This window comes from Manduca sexta, chromosome 27 (genome assembly GCF_014839805.1).
Source record: "Manduca sexta isolate Smith_Timp_Sample1 chromosome 27, JHU_Msex_v1.0, whole genome shotgun sequence".
NCBI classification, from domain to species: Eukaryota; Metazoa; Arthropoda; class Insecta; order Lepidoptera; family Sphingidae; genus Manduca; species Manduca sexta.
In genome coordinates, this window is record NC_051141.1 from 16889491 (window position 1) to 16908758 (window position 19268).

At 34.2% G+C, this 19268-nt stretch overlaps 1 protein-coding gene across 2 annotated transcripts in view; it reads right to left on the reverse strand.

The window, feature by feature from the left end:
- The window catches only part of LOC115439932 (calpain-C), a 45711-nt gene extending 30835 nt beyond the window's left edge, over positions 1-14876 (reverse strand). For both annotated transcript variants that reach the window (XM_030164014.2, XM_030164013.2), the window contains exons 1-2: positions 14786-14876; positions 4308-4446 (exon numbers count right to left, since the gene is read on the reverse strand). In XM_030164014.2, coding sequence (XP_030019874.2) covers positions 4308-4445 — 138 coding nt within the window. In that variant the 5' untranslated portion in view covers position 4446; positions 14786-14876. The remainder of the gene's footprint in view (positions 1-4307; positions 4447-14785) is intronic.
- Between the last annotated feature and the right edge of the window lie 4392 nt (positions 14877-19268).

A 19268-nucleotide genomic window follows, 5' to 3' on the forward strand; every position in this document is an offset into this window, starting at 1 on the left:
TGACAACCCTAAACATCGCGCGCGTGGTGCGCCTGGCTAATAATCTTTTTTCGCAACTTTGCGCATGACGTCATCGGCTCTCGTGCGCACTGAATCTACAACAGTGTCTTGTTTCGGCATTTATATGGATTACATTTTAGTGTTGAACGTGAGTGAAGTCCGGGAATTGGTCAAGCTATTATGATTGATACATGGCTATGAATTATTATTAGAGAAAGTTGATCAGGGAGGTTTGAGGTAGATGAACATTGTATTAAAATTTTAATGGAAAGAGAAATAAAGAAAAGCCTTCTCGTGCTATTAAAAAAAAAAGACAAAATGTTATTATACCACCTATAATCTATATATATCTATATAATAAACTGTTGTCAGTCTATTCGCGATAAGTATGCATGACAAGGTCAAAGCTTGTATTTAATCGGCCGAGATGACTTTTAGAGAAGCGCCAGCCGGCCTTTTGAGAATGGTCCGAATGGAGCGAGTCACAATGTTATCACGTGGTTATTGAACTCGACGAGGCGTGCGTTTTATAATTTTGAACCTTATTGTCACTCTCATCACAGAGCGAATACAGAGATTGTAGTTTGTGGTTTAATTTATTTGGACAAGGTCGAATTTGATTTGGTAAAACATTCGCCACACTACGGCGCTGACATCTTTGATGCTGCCGGTCTTCGATCTAACAATTTCATGCGAAATGCGCATTTATTTACAGTTGTTCGTTGACGCGCCGTGCAAATTACACTAAGAAAATTATGCACTCGTGACATTAAATTCCGATATTTTCGTCACGATGTGCTGATAGCGAATTTTTAAATCATATACCTATCCATAACGTTGGTATAGGCGCTTATAATCAAACCTAACTAAAACCACTGACTGCCTCGGTGGCGTAGTTGTATTGCACGTCCGGTTCAATAGCGCTCTGAGGTCCTGGGTTCGAATCCCGGGTCGGGCAAAGTGATATTTGGGTTTTTCTGCTCAGTATCAGCCCGGAGTCTGGAATTTGTGCCCGATATGGCAATAGGCTCGCCCCCTATCACATCATGGGACGGAACATACTTGGCGAAAAGTGGGTGCCCTAGTTGCGCCTCTGCATATCCCTTCGGGGATAAAAATGCGTGATGTTATGTTATGTTATGTAACTAAAACCAGTCACGCGTAGATGAGTTTAATAAACATAAAATCGATAATATTTGTGACTAAAATAGGCGAATATATACATCTTTTTTGTTTGCATAACGAATTCAAATTATATATCCAAGAAAGCAAGTCAGAAATCAGTTTTGCGTATTCTGTTAATAAGATATAAATAAACAGAACCATTTTAGTGCGTGTGGGTTGGTGTTAATTACCTTCATAATAGCGAGTAGGTTCGTGTGAAACTACTATGGGCTTATATGGTTTGTGTGTCGGCAGCCAAAATTACTCACGGCTAAGTTAGGTAAATAATCATCAGAATGCTTTAGATGCTCCCCGAGCAAAACGGCGCGCTAACCGCATTTTTAGAACTTATTCATAATTTTTAAAACTAATAGAAATAAATTAAACATCCTATTTCTACAATATTGTACCTTAAGTTTAGTTGTTACATTTTTTTTAAAGGGAATATTGTGGCATTTATTGCAAAATGCAAATGTTACTAAAACCGTTTATTCGTTACATTTCCTAATCGTACACATAATTGTAATTTTCAACAAACACTATGAAATAGACGACTTGATAAGAAATATTTTAGTAGTTTAAAATTTTCGAAAATACCTATAATTGATTTAAAAAAAATCATATTCGTCAATCCTAGCATATTCCCGCCATAAGTCGTACTCCGAACACGTAGGTAACGAATGCTCAAGGTCATTTGCTATGGGAAGCGTCTTAATGGGCCTGACTTTAGAATGAAAGTAACGTATGGCGTGAAATATTGTATGACGTCATTTTACCATCACTGATATGAAAGCTTAAATCGCATATTCGTGTGACAAGGTGAAACTTTATTCTTTTGACTTATATTCTAAAATTGACTTATTTAAGACGCATTGCAGGATGGAATACAATTTACATCGATAGAGTAACTTCAGTCGTTAATTATAATACTTTAATTGAACAATTTATTTTTCTTCATAATTAAAGACTGTAATGTGACCAGGCCTTATTCATTCAGCTCGTAGATTAGACATTTGGCTTCTTTATAATGACATAACAATTATATACGAAAGGTTTTTTTAATTCTCCGGATTTTACGGCAATATGAATCCAAAAACGGTAATGTCCCATGTGAATTATTGAAAACATGCACGTAACATACGAGGAATTCGGACACTTCCACAGCAAATTTTGATTCGTCTTAAGGGGTCATTTCGCACACTACACCACCAGCGCGTTCTACAACTTCGTACTGATCTGTATAATTGAATATTCAATTCCGTGGTCAGTAAACTATCACATAAGCGATATAATTTATAAATAAATCTGATATATAGTGCAATTCTATAAATACGCAAAGTAAGTAACATCTCTGGTAAGATTATGCGAAGCGCCTGATTCACAATATTATAAAAATTTGTTACCGAATAATTAGTGTAATACACAAAAGATCTCACTTATATATAAGTGACAGAGGCGAAGGGCGAAATTTTCCATAAGAAAAACCGTCACAACGTATAGGTTCTAATATGCATAAATGTGTTAAGCAAATCGCTGAATGTTATATTTTACATAAATTACAAAAGGAAAGCCAGCAGCAGGTAATATGGTCTTTTCGCCACACAAGTTACTTCACCGATACTCTCTTGTGGCGCTAGTGTAGAATTTTACTGTGCATTCAGAAGTGAGCTTAATATTCTCTTCTAGAAATCTTACTCAAAAGCTGCAGTGCGGTTAGTAAGGAAATGCACCTTAACAGGTATCCGTGTTAAATAATGATTAACTGCGATTGCGCAATGTTATCGCGAATCTTGCAGCTAGACATTTGATACGATAGAGGTCTAATGAAAGTGTTTTTGGTCACTCATGTTACAGGCGATATAAGTGATTGTAAGTTGAATAAGTGAGGCAATAGTTATGTTAGAGAATGTGGTAAAATAACGCGATGATCTTACTGGTGGTAGATCTCTCATATGTGAGAGTTCGCCTGGTTACGTACCACAGCAATTTCGATTTATGTCGCCGGGCAGCAGTGTGTAGTGACTGTTGTGTTCCGGTTTGAAGGACATAATAAGAATTTGACTGGACATTAATAAGACTTAACAACTTATGTCTCAGGATGGCGAAGGCAGTGGAATACTTTTATTTCATTTATTTATTTATCAAACAATACTTTGTAATTGAAGGAGTAAAGATGGTATTTTTACTATGTATGCGGCGCCGTATCGTTTACTATCACGAGAACGAAAAGCTCGTCTCGCCGTTCAAAGCAATAAAAATAAAAAAAGGAGAAAATATGTAACCAGATTTTTACATATTTGAATGGAGTGGGTGGTTTCCATTTTATTATCTAGTCATTTTTGCTAGTCTTAAGCTAGGTTTAAAGTATGAACGGAAAACGGATCTGTTTAAGGGTAATATCATGTGTAATGACTGTAAGATGGGTCAAATAAGTAGATAACACAAGGGTACTCACACGTTGGGAGAATATACTTTTTTATGTTTACTCTGTCATTTATTTCCGTCTATTTTTAAAACGTTCACGCAAGCATGAACTGTCGCGTATTTAAATAGGTCTCAAAAATACATACTGAATAAACTTATTAGAAATAGTCTGATATATATTCGGGGTAATTCAACACTAGGTTGACTTAAAAGCAGCATTTTGTTCTAAATTCACTTTCTCGTAGTACTTCATGATTCAATTGGCGGCAACGCACGAATATTCTAGAGAATTGTGTTAAAAAAGGAGTTCAAACACCTCGCAGTATTTACGCTACGATTGGACACGAGGCGCGCGAAGCCGCGTGCGAGTGAAAGTCGACCGGTGGAGGTCGCCTAGTCTTTAGTTTTTGTTTTCTTTAAAGCATGTGTTGATATATCGCCCACGTGCCTTTTCAGATGTTTAGGATCGGTGTACAGTACTCGGCAGTAATTATTGGGAGAATTGGTAAGCCAGCATACTCTACCTAATTAGCAATAGTTTATATGTGTTAGTATTGATATAAAACAAAATTGTAAAAATACCACTTCTCATTTAAATTATTATTTCTTACACTAATTCTCCAAAAATTAAAGTAAAATCTGTACATTTCTTGCAATTGTGTCTCTTCAAACCTGGATTAGGGCTTTATTTGGCTTGTATAACAGTATACAGTACGTACCGAAGCACGTTTCCATACGAAATGGAAGGGCGGCGTCTGGTAATAGAACACGGAGGTTTGGTTGGCGGGGAAGTCCGGGTCCTCCCACAGGACCTCGCGTTGCAGGCACGACGTTCTAATCTTCTCGTAATCCGACATCCTGCAACAAATAGACTAGACTTAAGAATATAAGTAACAGCAAAAATAAAATTTGACGTTAACAAATAAATTGAACAGTGATTATGTTTTATACGAATTCATAAGTATGTAATTTAAACAGCAACGTTATAAGATAATAATGATGAAGCACGAATATACAAATTAATATAAATCATTCTATCAGATGAACATCTACGGACTGATAATACCTATCATGTTTTTAAATCATTCTTATTTCCTACATTGTGTTATCAATATTTATTCTTTTATTATATTCTTTTTTCAAACATTCAATATTTCATTTGTCAATTATTAGACGATTCCTTTTTCAATGGTACAAGTTTAGCGGAGGTAATGTTCGCGCCGAATCTCTCATCCCTCACGACCTTGATAGTGATTAAATCATTTGTTACATTTACTTTGTAATCGAGTCTTGCAAACAATTTGCGCCCGACGAGAAACAGCAAAAAATAAGAAAAGAATGCTGATTTTTTTACTTGACTACAATAAGGACGCGGTATTGAACGTTAATGTATATTGTTTACATTTTGTTATAAAGATCAAGGAGAGAAACATTATAATGAAGTTGAAATATAGCAGAATGAATTCTTTTAGTGCCTAATTATTATTATATATTTTACAGTGTTTGTTATGCAAGGAATAAATGGAACATCTTCATCTCAACTATTATATTTTTGTTATCCACACAGAATTTATAAAAGCCGAATTAAAATTCCCCACACACGATGCAATAAGTAATAAAATATCTACCTTTTCTGATTTGACCTTTGCTACAAAAAATGGCATTCTAGACATTTAAAACGGAAAATAAAACAGCATAAAAGAGCCTCTAAATGGATATTATATCTATTCATAGATATATACGAAGCAATAACGTTATAATAGTTGTTCAATCGAAATTTTCATAGTATATAGACAGGGCCTAATATATATTTTAATTCAACTAAGTCGTATACTAAGAGGTCAGTGGGGTCTATGCCGCGGCTCATGGCAAATATATGCGATGGAGCCTTTTTGTGATGTAAATCCAGCTAAAAGATATCATCCTAATCCCATGACAGGACCGGGTAGGGTGGGAGACAGACATCTTATAGCTGGACGATCCGGCACATGAATGAATTAACATCCGTAATCAGTTAGGATTTATTATATTTTAGTCCTGTGTATTAATGCGCAGTCCGCCACGGTTCAGGCCCCCTTTAGCTAGGTCTCTTAGCATTTTGCCCGTTCTTCCAACCTATTATTACGCTACTGTATTGATATCTCATTCGGGTACAAAAGTTGATACGGGCACCCGCTAACGCTTTGTCTTTAAGTGGTAGTATGTTAGTATTGAATTGTAGTTGGCATTCCAAACGTTTTATATGATAGAGCGGTAACACAGTATTATCATGGAATTCTTTCAATATTGATATTGCTTTTTGACGATACAGTCGAATATTTGACAACGTCAAATATTACAAGACGTAATATTTGACGCTATTCGGTAAAGACATGATTTGATTTGTAATTTGATTGTAATTTGTAATTTGTAATTTGCACTGAAATTTGTAATCAATTTGTGAAGCCAAGGCAAAAAAAAAGGAATTTTATACTGTTTCGTATTCAAAGCTACTAAGTTCGTTGAAACATCACAGGGCCCACGGCTCATGGTGATCCAATTAAATAGTATAACAGATGAACGTGTCATAGAGCCACTTTATTCAGGTTTTATACTTTTATATGGTAATTGAGATACAGTATAATGACATTAACTGGTCTCTCACATGTGAGAGTCCGCCTGGGTAGGTACCACCGCAATGTCTACTTCTGCCGCCTAGTATCAGTGTGAAGTCACTGTTGTGTTCCGGTTTGAAGGGCATTATAGCCAGTGTAACTATTGGACATAATAAGACTTAACTTCTCATGTCTCAGGATGGCGAGCGCAGTGAAATACCGAACAATACTTTATAATTCAAGGTGTTGGATGGTGTTTCTACTGTTTATGGGCGGTCGTATCGCTTACCATCAGGCGAACGGCAAGCTCGTCTCGTCATTCAAAGGAAAAAAATAATAATAATAGCATCTTGTCGGATAGCCATCACAGTGGTGCAAATTCGCAAAACTACTGTTTATTTGTGAGTGAAGCATTTAGACGGAGCGATTGCGGGAAAGAATCGTACGCATTATTGTTGAATTAATTGTCACGAGATTGTGGTATGATACTGTTCAGACGCAGGCGAGAACTATAAACTCGCAACCGTTTATATTTTAAAATAATCGCTCGAGCTAATTTGTCGTCCTTTGTGACTGCACCGTAATATTTTTCTCGAACATGCGAGAATCTTCCGAATTGTTTTGAGTCTCTGTCAAAAAATCTAGTATACGATTATATTAGGTATGACAAGTTAGCCTGTTCAAGACGGCGAAAATGACTTTGCCAATGCGATGTTCAGACGGGATCAACTTTTCTACGTCCTTTCAAGAATTGTTCGTGCGACGCAAGAAAAATGCTCCATCTAAATGAGGCTTTAGATTTACACTGTTATAAATGTGCTGACACCGTGCTATGATTTTTAATAGATTATATTTAGGGTGTTCAAAATTCTTAATATCTGGTTGACCTTGACCACTTGATTTAAGATTGATGATTAAAACAACCAAGTACAAATGATATACTATTCATTCTAGAATTTAAAATACCCATATATTACATGAATATCGTAACATATTTTGTGAAAATGATTGTAAGTACGTTTGTTAGGAATAAACATTCATGCCGCTGATTGAATTTGGAGTTTAGCAAAGAGATAGACAACTTATTCGATTAACTCACAGCCAACTTTTTATCTGAAAAATAGTTAGTGACACTTATATAACGGGAAAGGTTTTCGGCACAGGCGGAGCCGCAAGAAAACGTAGTATATAAACAACGTAAAATATAGGTTGATTGTTCTCTCCAGTTCATGCATATCTAGGAATTCATTTTAATAATATATTTTAAATTTAACCCAGAACGTGAAATTCGACTTTCGCATATAAACATAACCATTTAAAACACAATCAATCAACAAAATTACGAAGGAATAAACAATAACATAAATCCGCGCCAGACCGCCCGTTACTCTCTAGTTTTCACTAAGGAATACGATTGTTACACTTTGTAACAATGGGAAAACATACAAAATGTGCAATCTCTGCGCACTGTTACATTTTTATATACTAAGACTTTCTCTTATTGTTATTGGAGCGTGCTGTTTGCATACGGTGTTAATGTTTCTTTATCTCTGTATCCTGTTTCGGAGTTATTCGTGCATGTGCCCCGAGATAGTACTGTGACAAATTATATGCTGTTTTTGCTTGAGTGTTTTTGGTTTGTTGGATCGAGTGTTTTTGTTTTTATTATAATGTTATGTTAGCACGTATAAGTTAAACTAGTATTGTCTTGTTATATGTCATTTTTATATTATTTAATTTTAATGAAGTTCTTTGCCAAACTTTAAAAAAAAGTTGTTCATAAAAACTTTAATCTAGATCGTAAATAATAAGCGATACGGTTCTGTTTTAAAAATTAGAAATTGAATATAAAAATGTGAAAAAGTAAAACACATAAACATAACATAATCCTTATCATGAAATGAAGTGCTAACCACAATATCTAGTACGGTAAAATAAGTACGTGCATACAATAGACATCAACGCGCTCCTTTACAAAAGTAGAGTTCTGTATTCCAAGCACGAGATCACGTGTTATCGTATCGTCTACTTAATAGTTTCGTTTAAGTAAATATTTGTATAGAAATTTGATCAGTGCCCCGTGAACTTATTTGGAAATAAGTTAGCGTTATTGTTGGTCACGATTAAATGTCGAAAAATAAATCGTGCGACCATGGTAAAAGAAACCTCAAAAAATTGTGGGAAATGACAGTATGATTATTTGATGTAAACTTAAATGACTTGATCGTTAACTTACTCTATTTGTATAGTTGATACAATTCTTATTACTAATGCTTTGTATACCGGACTAAGAATAATAACATTTTATATTATATCGAAAAGATGTCTTTTAACGGTATTGCAACTTTGTAGTGAATATTGTCATGATTACGATCTTTACGTATGAAACGAAAAAAAAAAAATTACATACAATTCCTTTTTAAAACTTACATAAATTGACCAGATAAAATCTTATTATTTCTTTAAAGGTAAAATATTAATAAACAACAATAAAAAAATAATGCGAAGATAAAACTTAATTTCAAAAGTATTTTTTACATCCTTAAGTTTCTATATCTTTGACGGAAGCATATCCGTGGACTTTCAAAGGCTGAAGAAGACGATATTCTAAAGCAGAATGGTAACGGTTGTGTTGTCCCTCTACCTAATCAACGAACTATATATCATTGGACTATAATAAAAAACCCGGTAAATACTCAGCATTTATCAGCCCGTTGCAGTCCATTACTTGACAATCCTCTCCCAAGGTAAGCCACAGAGCTCGGTCTGCTGCTATATGCATGCAGTCGCTGCCGGCCCTCTTGTATAACCCGTCCCGCCATCTGTCCAAAGAGCGTCCCACGCTACGCTCTCAGCATTAGCATCGTTTTATTCATCTTATAAGCCATCCTCACGACGTATTCCATGCAAATAGCTTTAACTTGCTTTAAACAGCTAGCCTGGGCCCTGCACTAAGTGTTTGAATTCGATATGTAACACACAATGCGGTATGTTTCTCAAATTATATTCACGACCCAAAACGGCACATTTTATACGTCGGCTTCTAGATTCACTTGTCACCAATTGCGCGCATGTTAATATACTAAGTATGTATTTATTGTGAATGTGAAAGTTTGTATGTTTGAAAGGTACTGGTGGTAGATCTATATGTGAGAGTCCGCCTGGGTGGGTAGAACCGCAATGTCTGTTTCTGCTGCCAAGCAGCAGTGTGTAGTCACTGTTGTGTTCCGGTTTGAAGCGCATTGTAGCCAGTGTAACTACTAGATATAATAAGAATTGACTATCATGTCTCAGGATGGCGAGTGCAGTGAAATACCAAACAATACTTTGTAGTTCAAGGTGTTGGATTGTGTTTCTACTGTTTATGGGCGATCGCATCGCTGACCATCAGGTGAACGGCAAGCTTATTTCGTCATTTAAAGCTATAAAAAATTAGGAATATCTAAACATTAAAAAAAAAATAGTTTGTTTGTCTTTTAAGTATAATTACTCCGTACTGATTTGATCCAAACGTGGCGTCGGAGACCGCTAAATACGTATTTTCATCTCCAGTCAGGTGCAGTGAGGTTCATTGTTTCTTTTTAGAGATTTTTTCGTGCCGGGGGTTACTTATTTAAAGCTAAGTGCTTAATATTTCTCGTAAAATATTACATATATATTATAAACAGTTAGTTACCTTCAGTATCTAGTCCCACATATTAATGCCAACGATTTCTAATTCACATTAAAAGTATTTCCATGGAAATATGCATTTTCGCTTTTAAACGACAGTAACTCGATCCAAGACGTGTTTGATAGCCGGCTACGATTTACATAAATATCACGTGTTTCCCGTAGTATAGAGAACTTGCGCTGTAGTTTAGTGGCTGGTGTGAGATAAATTCAATACAGGGTAGTGAAAAAAAGTTATGCGATTTATCAGTAATTCAGTTTGAAAAATTGTAATGAACTTATTATATTAGTGGCAATTTTTTTTGATAATATTTAATTAATGCTTGGTGATACAGTATTAAAGATACATGATATTTGTTATTATATCGGCTTGTTTAACCTATATTATTAATAAACAAATTAATATAAATGAATTTTATTTTTGGAATAATAAAACAAATTGTTTTATTACATTAGTAATATTTTGAAATGAATATTGCAGTTTTCCCGTTGACGATTGCATAATCGAACAGTAAAAGTAGTTGGTTAATATTGGCGTCCTTATACAAATCGAGATCATTGTGAGGTAACGCAGCACAGGCCCGGATTTAGGGCAGATTTGAGGAGTCAAAATATTTATTTCGAACTTTTTTGAACTTCGAACAGTTCAGGATACATTCCCATACCCTAGAAGACTGAAATTAACAGAATTAGTATAAACTGAAAAACAAAATTTATGTTCATTAATAGAATAAGTATAAATCGAAAAATAAAATGTGTGTTAATGGAACGTAACTAAAAACAAAACATTTAGTTACTGTGAATTATACATGATGGATGTGAAGTCGAGTTCACACTGCGCGAAGGCAATGATGTCGACAATTATAATATTACCTCACAATGACCCCCGGTTCTCCTGAGTCCGGGCCCGCTAAAGTCCGTGAATCAACACCGCTTATATCAGTATAACAGTGGTATTTTTGAGTGAAAGTAATCAAGCCGGTCCGGTTTTCTTTAGCCGAGCTAACTATCACATATTATGCATATTGTTTGTGTTATTTTTGTTATATATACAGGATGTAGTACAATAGTGTCCAATTGATGCAGGACTTAAGAGGCTTTAATGTGCAGTTTGTTGTGATATTGCGTAGTTTAAATTCATTTTAAGGAACTCTACATTACCACTAAATTTCTTTATTAAAGCTACACTATTAGCTCTACAGTTGTGATATTTTATTCCAATGGTAATAATATTTGGCCCCTCTAATGATTATAATAGTTAGAAACAGTGTTTCGCGTATTTAGAGATAGTATAAACCTTTACGGAATTTTTTGTAATTATTTAAAAGAAATGGCGACTGGAGACCTAATTGTACACCTTTAATTACGAAGTTTCGTGGTAAGGTCGACTTTCATAAAAAATACACATATCTAAATAACCTTTAAACTATGAAATTTTGGGCAACTTATGGGGTTAGATCGATGTTTTTTTAGGTCCTCTATCGACCTGCTTCAGTCAAACGCTTTGTTGTGTCTCACCCTGTATATATATTATATACTATATATTATTGCTTGCGGCTCCGCCCGCGCGAAATTCCTTTCTCGGTATACAAGTTGGTTTCAGACAAATTTCACGAGAAATTTTCAAAGAATATATCTCGACAATAGCACTACCAATCTGAAATGTACTCTCTGAAGCTGGAATCAAGATTTAGAAAATTTTCTTGAAATTGGCTAGATGATTACGATTATTGTGATTTACGTATTACGTACATGATTACATTTATGTATATTGTGGAGGGAAATTTTAAATAATTAACTCTTATGGGAATGATTTATTGAAGTATTTTATCGCCTCTCTGTCTATATAGAAATGTTTTGCAATAAAAAGTATCAAGAATATTGACAATATAGTTTTAAATTTCAGAATGAATAAAAACCTATACATTTGTTGAGAAACCATATTTACGAAATTTGATAAATAGAAATTTAATTTCAGAAACTTTAAATAATACTAGATATTATGCTACGGTACTGTAACACGAATTACATTAAAATGTGCAAAATCGGTTAGTTATCAAACTTGTTAGTTAATTATATCATCATTTCATAATTGAAAAATGGCATTGAAATCTTACTCAAATGACCACACAATTCGTACAACCTTTTACAATTTTTACAATTCTGCTTCCCTAAATATGTATGTAGACAATGGCCGCAGCACGGCTAGGCAGATGTCTAGGCATATTGGCCTATATTCCGCAGCTGCCCGAGCCGATCGCGTTGTCGGCTGCAAATGTTTTTCGAGTGCAGTTGGCCGAAAACCGGTCGGACATTACTTATGTAAGTAAGGGTTTGCAAACGTGTTCCGTCCAATAGCGGCGCGGCGAATTGGGAACAGGGGACTAGATCGCAGCTGCAAATGTAATTCGTAGATTTCCGCCGATATACATATATTGATATAACTGATTATTTGTGTGTGGAATCGGTAATAATCGTCGATATATTGAAAATCGAATCGAAGATATGTTTTGAAATGAAATGAAAGTTTCTTATGTTTACGCGAATGTTAGACATTGAGATTAAACTAATTTTCGGATGCTATCGTTGTTTTTTGTATTTTTTTTTCTCCCGACGTTTCGAAGACTTTGCCTTCATGGTTCCCCCCGTGACCATAAAGGCTGCAAAGTCTTCGAATCGTCGGGAGAAAAAAAAATACCAAAAACCCCAAAAGAATCCGAAAATTAGTTTAATTTCAATGAAATGAAAGTTATTTGAACTTGTAAAATGCAATACATTATTCAGATTCCGTCAATATTAACTCAACCACCAGTTAGGAAAGCAGTTCTCACCAGGGAACAAGAGGCATAGATGGGGCAATATCTGGGACCAGATATTAAAATTTTATTTATAAATAATATAGTTTAAAGCATTTTATTTTCACTGTTAATCTGGGAAAATCTTTCACGTGGGGGCAAAACGGGTGCTACGTTCCAGGTGCTTGAAATAATCGAGGGAAGACTTCCATGGATTTTCCACAATTCAAAGTTCAAATTATAGAATATTAAAAATAAATCCAAGCGGATCACATCTTATCTATTCTACCTTATTATAATAATATACGTTTCGAAGTTTGCAAATGATAATATAATACATGAATTTTGTTTGTTGGTGCTGTAAGACCTACGTTGAAGTTTTGTGCCGAGTTGACATGTACAGATGCACTATTATTAGATAATTTATTGCCAATTGTAATATAAGCACCAAAATTCAGCGGCATTATTTGTAATTTTTATATACATTGGGAATCTTTTAATTTATGGAGACATGAGTATGTTATTTCCTCTTGCTATAATAAAAAAGCATATACAAATAAACAATAATAGTAATAATATGTATTGCTTTGTAAGTAGGAAATTATTCGGACATGCAATTAGAAGAAAAATATCGATGCGCTGATTTTTCCATATTGAGACAAATTATGAGAATCACTCGTTAGTAATATTTTTTTATGTTTATGCGAATATTAGACATTAAAATTAAACTATTTCTCGGATTTTATTACGGTTTTTATATTTTCCGGCCCATGAATAAAAAACCCCGAACTAAACAAAGATTTGAAGAAAAAAGTAAACTTAAAGTTGACGATATTTTATAACCACAAAGTTTCCGAGAGTAAAATAAAATAGCTGACTCACTATTACAAGGTTCCGTATTATTTTTGACGTATAAATTTAATTATAAACATCATACGTATGTATTTTACAGTGAAAATTACCAATCATTCCTGAAGGAAAATTTACAAATTTACTTTTTGCTACATAATAAATAATAACAGAGGACCTTGTAATATTTAGCTAGCGATATGTATCCGTTTTAACAATGATATGAATATAAAAAGTATTTACATAATACATAATTCCGAAAACGAAGTCACAAAAACGTTATCGATAGATTAGTTGCCTTGATTCGTAACTTATTATTATTTGTCTATAGCAAAGGAAATTAAAATTTTATCTTGACTTTCGAGCATAGTGTTAGTGTAAGGTTAAGCTGACAGCAGAGTTTAGACTTAAGCCTCTCTTAAGCCTCTGAAATGTTCGGCAAATAGAGGGTGTTGCAATTTTTTCTTTCCGTCAACTTATGTAAACTAATAGTTGTTAAACGTCATAAAAAATAATATAGTAATTGCTTATTTCATGAAGTAAGGATTTCTTGTAGATAAAAGTGAAATTGATTGGTATTTTAACGAAGAAAGAAGAATGAGGAAGAAATTAATTTTCGTGTGGTTCTAGGGTAATCTATTATATTTTTCATGCAATTGGATGTCTGCAATGTTCTTTATTTTCAAAGTCTCCAACTAATAAATTAACAACAATTTATCAAAAAATACTAGTAAGAAAACTATATGATAACTAGACGTAAATATTTCGTAATAAATATAAAATAAATTACGGTGACTTACTCCTATTGTACTTTCTACATCGCAATGTTTATTTAGTGTAACAACCGCTTTCAGGCGCAAGTCCCGTTGCAAAAGCATTCTCAAACGCGTTACAATATAATTTTAATCACTACATATCCAATTTTAAATGTTATTCGCTAATATTTAAATAATTAGAATAAAGTGTAAATAATACAAAATATCAATTAAAAAAACAGTAAAAAACAATATTTCGGCCAGTATCGAAAAATCAATTGAAAAATCAATTCTGGCCGAAATAATTTTAACTGAAAAAAAAATTTCTAATGTACAATCTGAACTCCTTTTATCCCGGCATAAATATTGCGAATTAAAAAAAAAACAGCACAACTAAACATGGCTGTCTCGTAAGAGTGGTTTATTGCCCAACCGGTTCGCCCGCATCCGCACACAATTTGGGTAGTAAATTATATTTAATTTTCTAAAATACTTAAATTACAACATTCAAATTATAATAAATAATACATACCTTAATAATATTAAAACATTATCGGACACCGTAATAACGCACAATTTTTTGGAACACTCATGCACACTTAACACTCTTGCGGCGGTACTGGCCTCCCTCCTCGATCTTCACTTCTCGACTCTGGGCATCTTTCGTCTCTTTCTGTCTAAGGCGACTGTCGCGTCATAAGAAAAGCGATAATAATAAGCGTAAACAAAAAATACAGATGTTTCTAAGTGGCATTTAAGTAACTTCTTTATATTCTTTACAGCATCCATTATTAGTTTATAAAGTTATGCATTTCGAAGAAAACTTTTTTATCCTTACGTAAAAGAGATGCGGTGTAAAGGTCACACAAAACTGAATGCGTAACGAAACGACGGTGAATCCAAAATTGTTTCTGTTGTTCTTTTGTGTAAATAAGTGCTTTATTTATGAGTTATACAGTGAGGTATAGATAAAATTATGAGTATCATAATACAGGATGTCATGTAAATATTTTTATAGGATTCTTATTAGAAAAAATAATTAATAAATGGAAATACACAATCTATAATACCTATATATTTCATCATAATGTGACATATTATTATTGGCAATTTAAGGTCATTCTGAGTGTAAACCAGCTTTAGATTGGATTTACGTTTATAAAAATAAAACTCTTGATTGTATCTCTTAGTATATACTTTTTCCATGGTTTGGGCCTGTTTCTTATTTCTATTGTGAATCTTAAAGTAAAGTTATCGTATTAGACGACTGATATGAAAGCATTCGTTTAACATCGTAATTAATAGAGTGACTTATATTTGCCCTAATTATATCCTCAACTATATGTTCTTGGCGGCTTCGCCGGCGCGAAAAGGCATTCCCACTGAAAGTCCTAAATTCTTATTAGAGCAAATTACCGACATAAGAAGCAGTCTACATGTTAATCCAGGACAAGGTTCACCCGTGTACCATATCTAATCTAAATCCGTTCAGTTATATCAGTGTTTACTTCCTACAAACATCCAAACATTTTCATAAACTCTAGCATTTATAATATTAGTAAGATGATAGCCTTCAGGCTTAAACGCGAATGCTACTCATCATCTTATTTTATATCAAATAATTTAAAAATAAACTCAAATGCTGAAGTATTTGAGTTTATTTTTAAATTATTTGATATAAAAATATCAATCAGTTTGAATTGCATTTACCGAATTATAATACCTAATTGAACTATTTTCCGCGCAAACATATAATTTTTCATTTGATTATAATTTATTCTTCAATATGAATTGCTATTATTTAATTACTGTAGAATAAGTTTAAATTTAAAGTCTTTCTAATATTGTTAAATCTAGTAGGAAAGTGATTAAAATCGCGTCCGCTTATGACGCAGGTGCGCGCCGCAGGTAGAGCGCGCGCAGCCGTACCGCGCTGCTCCGACGAGTGGACGGCGCGCGCGCACTACGCGGCCACGAGCGCCGCCCGGCCGCTCCTAACCCCTTGCTTTCTACTCCGTTCCATAAACTGTCTCACTCAAATGTTATACATTAACATAGTAGTTTCATTTTTAAGTGAACTACTCTGATCTCATTATAGACCTGATCAGAGTTTTCTCCTGCAAGCATGTTGTTCCATAAAAATGTACAAGTTTAATGTCAAAACGTTTTGGTGCTGTCGGCTGTGTGTTATTTAATTTCGTCGCTTCTGATTTAGATTATATTAGTCAGTTTTTAACTGAAGTTCTAGGAATTAAAAAGAAATGGTCACTATTTCGATTATTTCACAATCCGGGCGTAAACACCTCTTTATTGTTCACTAATTTGTTTAAGAATGTGAATAGAATTTTATTGCGAACAGTGATCTTAATTCTCATTTTTAATTAACAACTGAACTCTAATATGAGTATAAAAGGCCTTCAAGTAGAGATGACCTTGTTTCCGTTAGATGTTTTCTTTGTACACCTCTAAACGGTGCAAAGCAATGTTCTATTTTGTCCATAAATGAATGCAAGAAATGCATTACGGTACGTTCTTTGTATTTGTAAAAATACAGGCCAGCTATGAGTAATATCGTAATGTGTTATAATTCGATTCGAAATTAGCTAAAAGTTTAAGTCCGTGTGCGGATTTCTGAGCTCGTAGGTTCAATCTCCGTTACAAAATTGGGAATAGGATTCAATTACGATCACTTTGGTGGCAGGTTTAAATTACAATAAATTTAAAGACAAATGAAGCAGGCAGAAGAGTTCCCCTTGTCGTGGTTCTTGCAGTGCTATGGAAGACCTTTCTTGAGCCTCCTTCCCAGGTAAGGAAAGAACAAAGGATAGGTTGTAGGAAAATCCGGGGCTTTTTTACTCTACTCAAGGCGTCACATCGCTCTTGTTACTACCGCGAGGGCCTCGCGTTCCCTGGATAACAGTAATCCGTTCCTGATTATTGTGACAGAGGCACTGAGGCACTACACAAAAAAGCCACATTAATATGATAACTGACTAATTTAATTGACTTGAAATATGTCCAACAGGTTCTTATGGTAACAAAACGTACCATTATGACGCAATGTATTTAAAATATAGCAAATCACAAATATTTGCTAAATATTTATATTTTATGATTTTCTATATTTTAAACACATTTGTTTAGTAATAAAATCCTACGTCATTCAAAGCTCGATAAGTGTTGCAAATATTAAATAAACAATTATACGTATCAGTAATCTTCCGTTTACGCTCTGTTAGGTAATCGTTAATAAAAATTTACTCGTCGATACTGTGAATGTACTCATTAAGGCAAATTAAATTCTAATTATGTACCATAAAATGCAATTTCCTTTGTCGTATTCATGAGTTATACTTTATGAATTGACTTAAGATTGGAACAGTAGTATCAATGTGGACTTTGTTTTATTGCAATACGATTGCTTTTCCTTCGATATAGTGAGGATGAAAGCATAATTTTTCCAGTTTATTGAGTAGTTTTGCAAGCCGGATTCTGTTGACATAACGCTTTTACAATGAATCTGTTATTCATGTGTTGAAGTGACCACAGTGAATTCATATCAGAGAACGGCAGTTCCGTAGCCAATGACTAAGACATTGGTGTCATATTTTCCGCAAGGATATTGCGACAAGTCCAATGAAGGTGTTTACAAATGGATGGTAGTACTAATTAAGAGTGTCCGACATCATGTCTGTCACAGAACACGTACATAATAAATAATAATACACATAAAAGATTACTAAGGTATAACTCATTTCATACATGGAGACGCGCTCAACCACTTTTTTAACGGGCATGTTTCAGGTTAAGGGGCTGATCCAAGCCCCAGCCTCGAAGCAATCCATCGTAGTATACACTCATGCTATACTCACGTACATTGTAAGCGATTAGGAAAGTTAATGGGGCGCGTTTTCGTTGATGAAATGATCTATATCGCATTTGTAGTGAACCAGAGAGCAGAAAATATTTGCTAATAGTAAAAAGAGTTGTTACTAATATTATATTTTCCGATTCTACAAATGAATTAAAAAAATAGAATTCTTTCCATTGACCTAGAATCATAAAATTCGATAAGAATCAATGTGTTAGTGGATAAAGCAAAAATCAGAAACCGTAAATATGTACTTTCATAACAATAAAGAAGCGAATTTACTATACCACTTACTAATTGCGGTTGGTGGGTTAGCGCAAATTTAAGCTATCATTTATTCTGCTGAGTCAGCTATAAAATACATAACACTCAGCTGCCAAAATCCGTGACATTTTGTGACATAAGATGTAGTTTGTTGAGTTTGTTTATTGATGTACGAACGTCATCAGCCGTAGGCTGTCCACTGGTGAAAATGGGACCCTCCCCCAAAAATTTCCAGATCAAGCTCTTCTAATAAGAAGCGACCCGCATCCAGTACTGATGTTAATACGAATTTATTAAACAGCGACTATTTTAAGATACTGACTTTAGTTTAACAGCAGCTCAGCTGATATCGCATTTCCTCTTAGTGGACCAGGGTTCAATTCTCCGTCGAAAATATATTTTTCTTACATAAAAAACAATGATTTTTATTCTTATTGTTTTTTACATGATTAGCATCAAAAATAATGTTTTTTAAAGTAGATAACGATTAAAGTTTATTAGTAGATGGATGGTTATAAGATAAATAAATAATTGCTTATTTATTCCAAAGTATCCTTAATATATAACATCAGCCCTCTATTAATTACTGTCCCACTAAGCACGGCCGCTTCTAGTACTGAAGCGCATTAGGCCCTAGTCCTAGTCTGGCCAACTGCGGATTGGTAGACTTCACACACCCTTGAAATTCCTTTAGAAAACTTCTCAGGTATGCAGATACATATATTAAACATACGCACGACGTTTTCACTGTTAAAGGAAGCAGTAACTCACAAAAAATACACAGATAACCTTGGAAACGCTATAGTGCCCTTGTTATTTAAACCTGCGGACATTTCTCTCGGTAGTCCGATTCACTCTCGACTAGGCTCCCGCCAGTTTA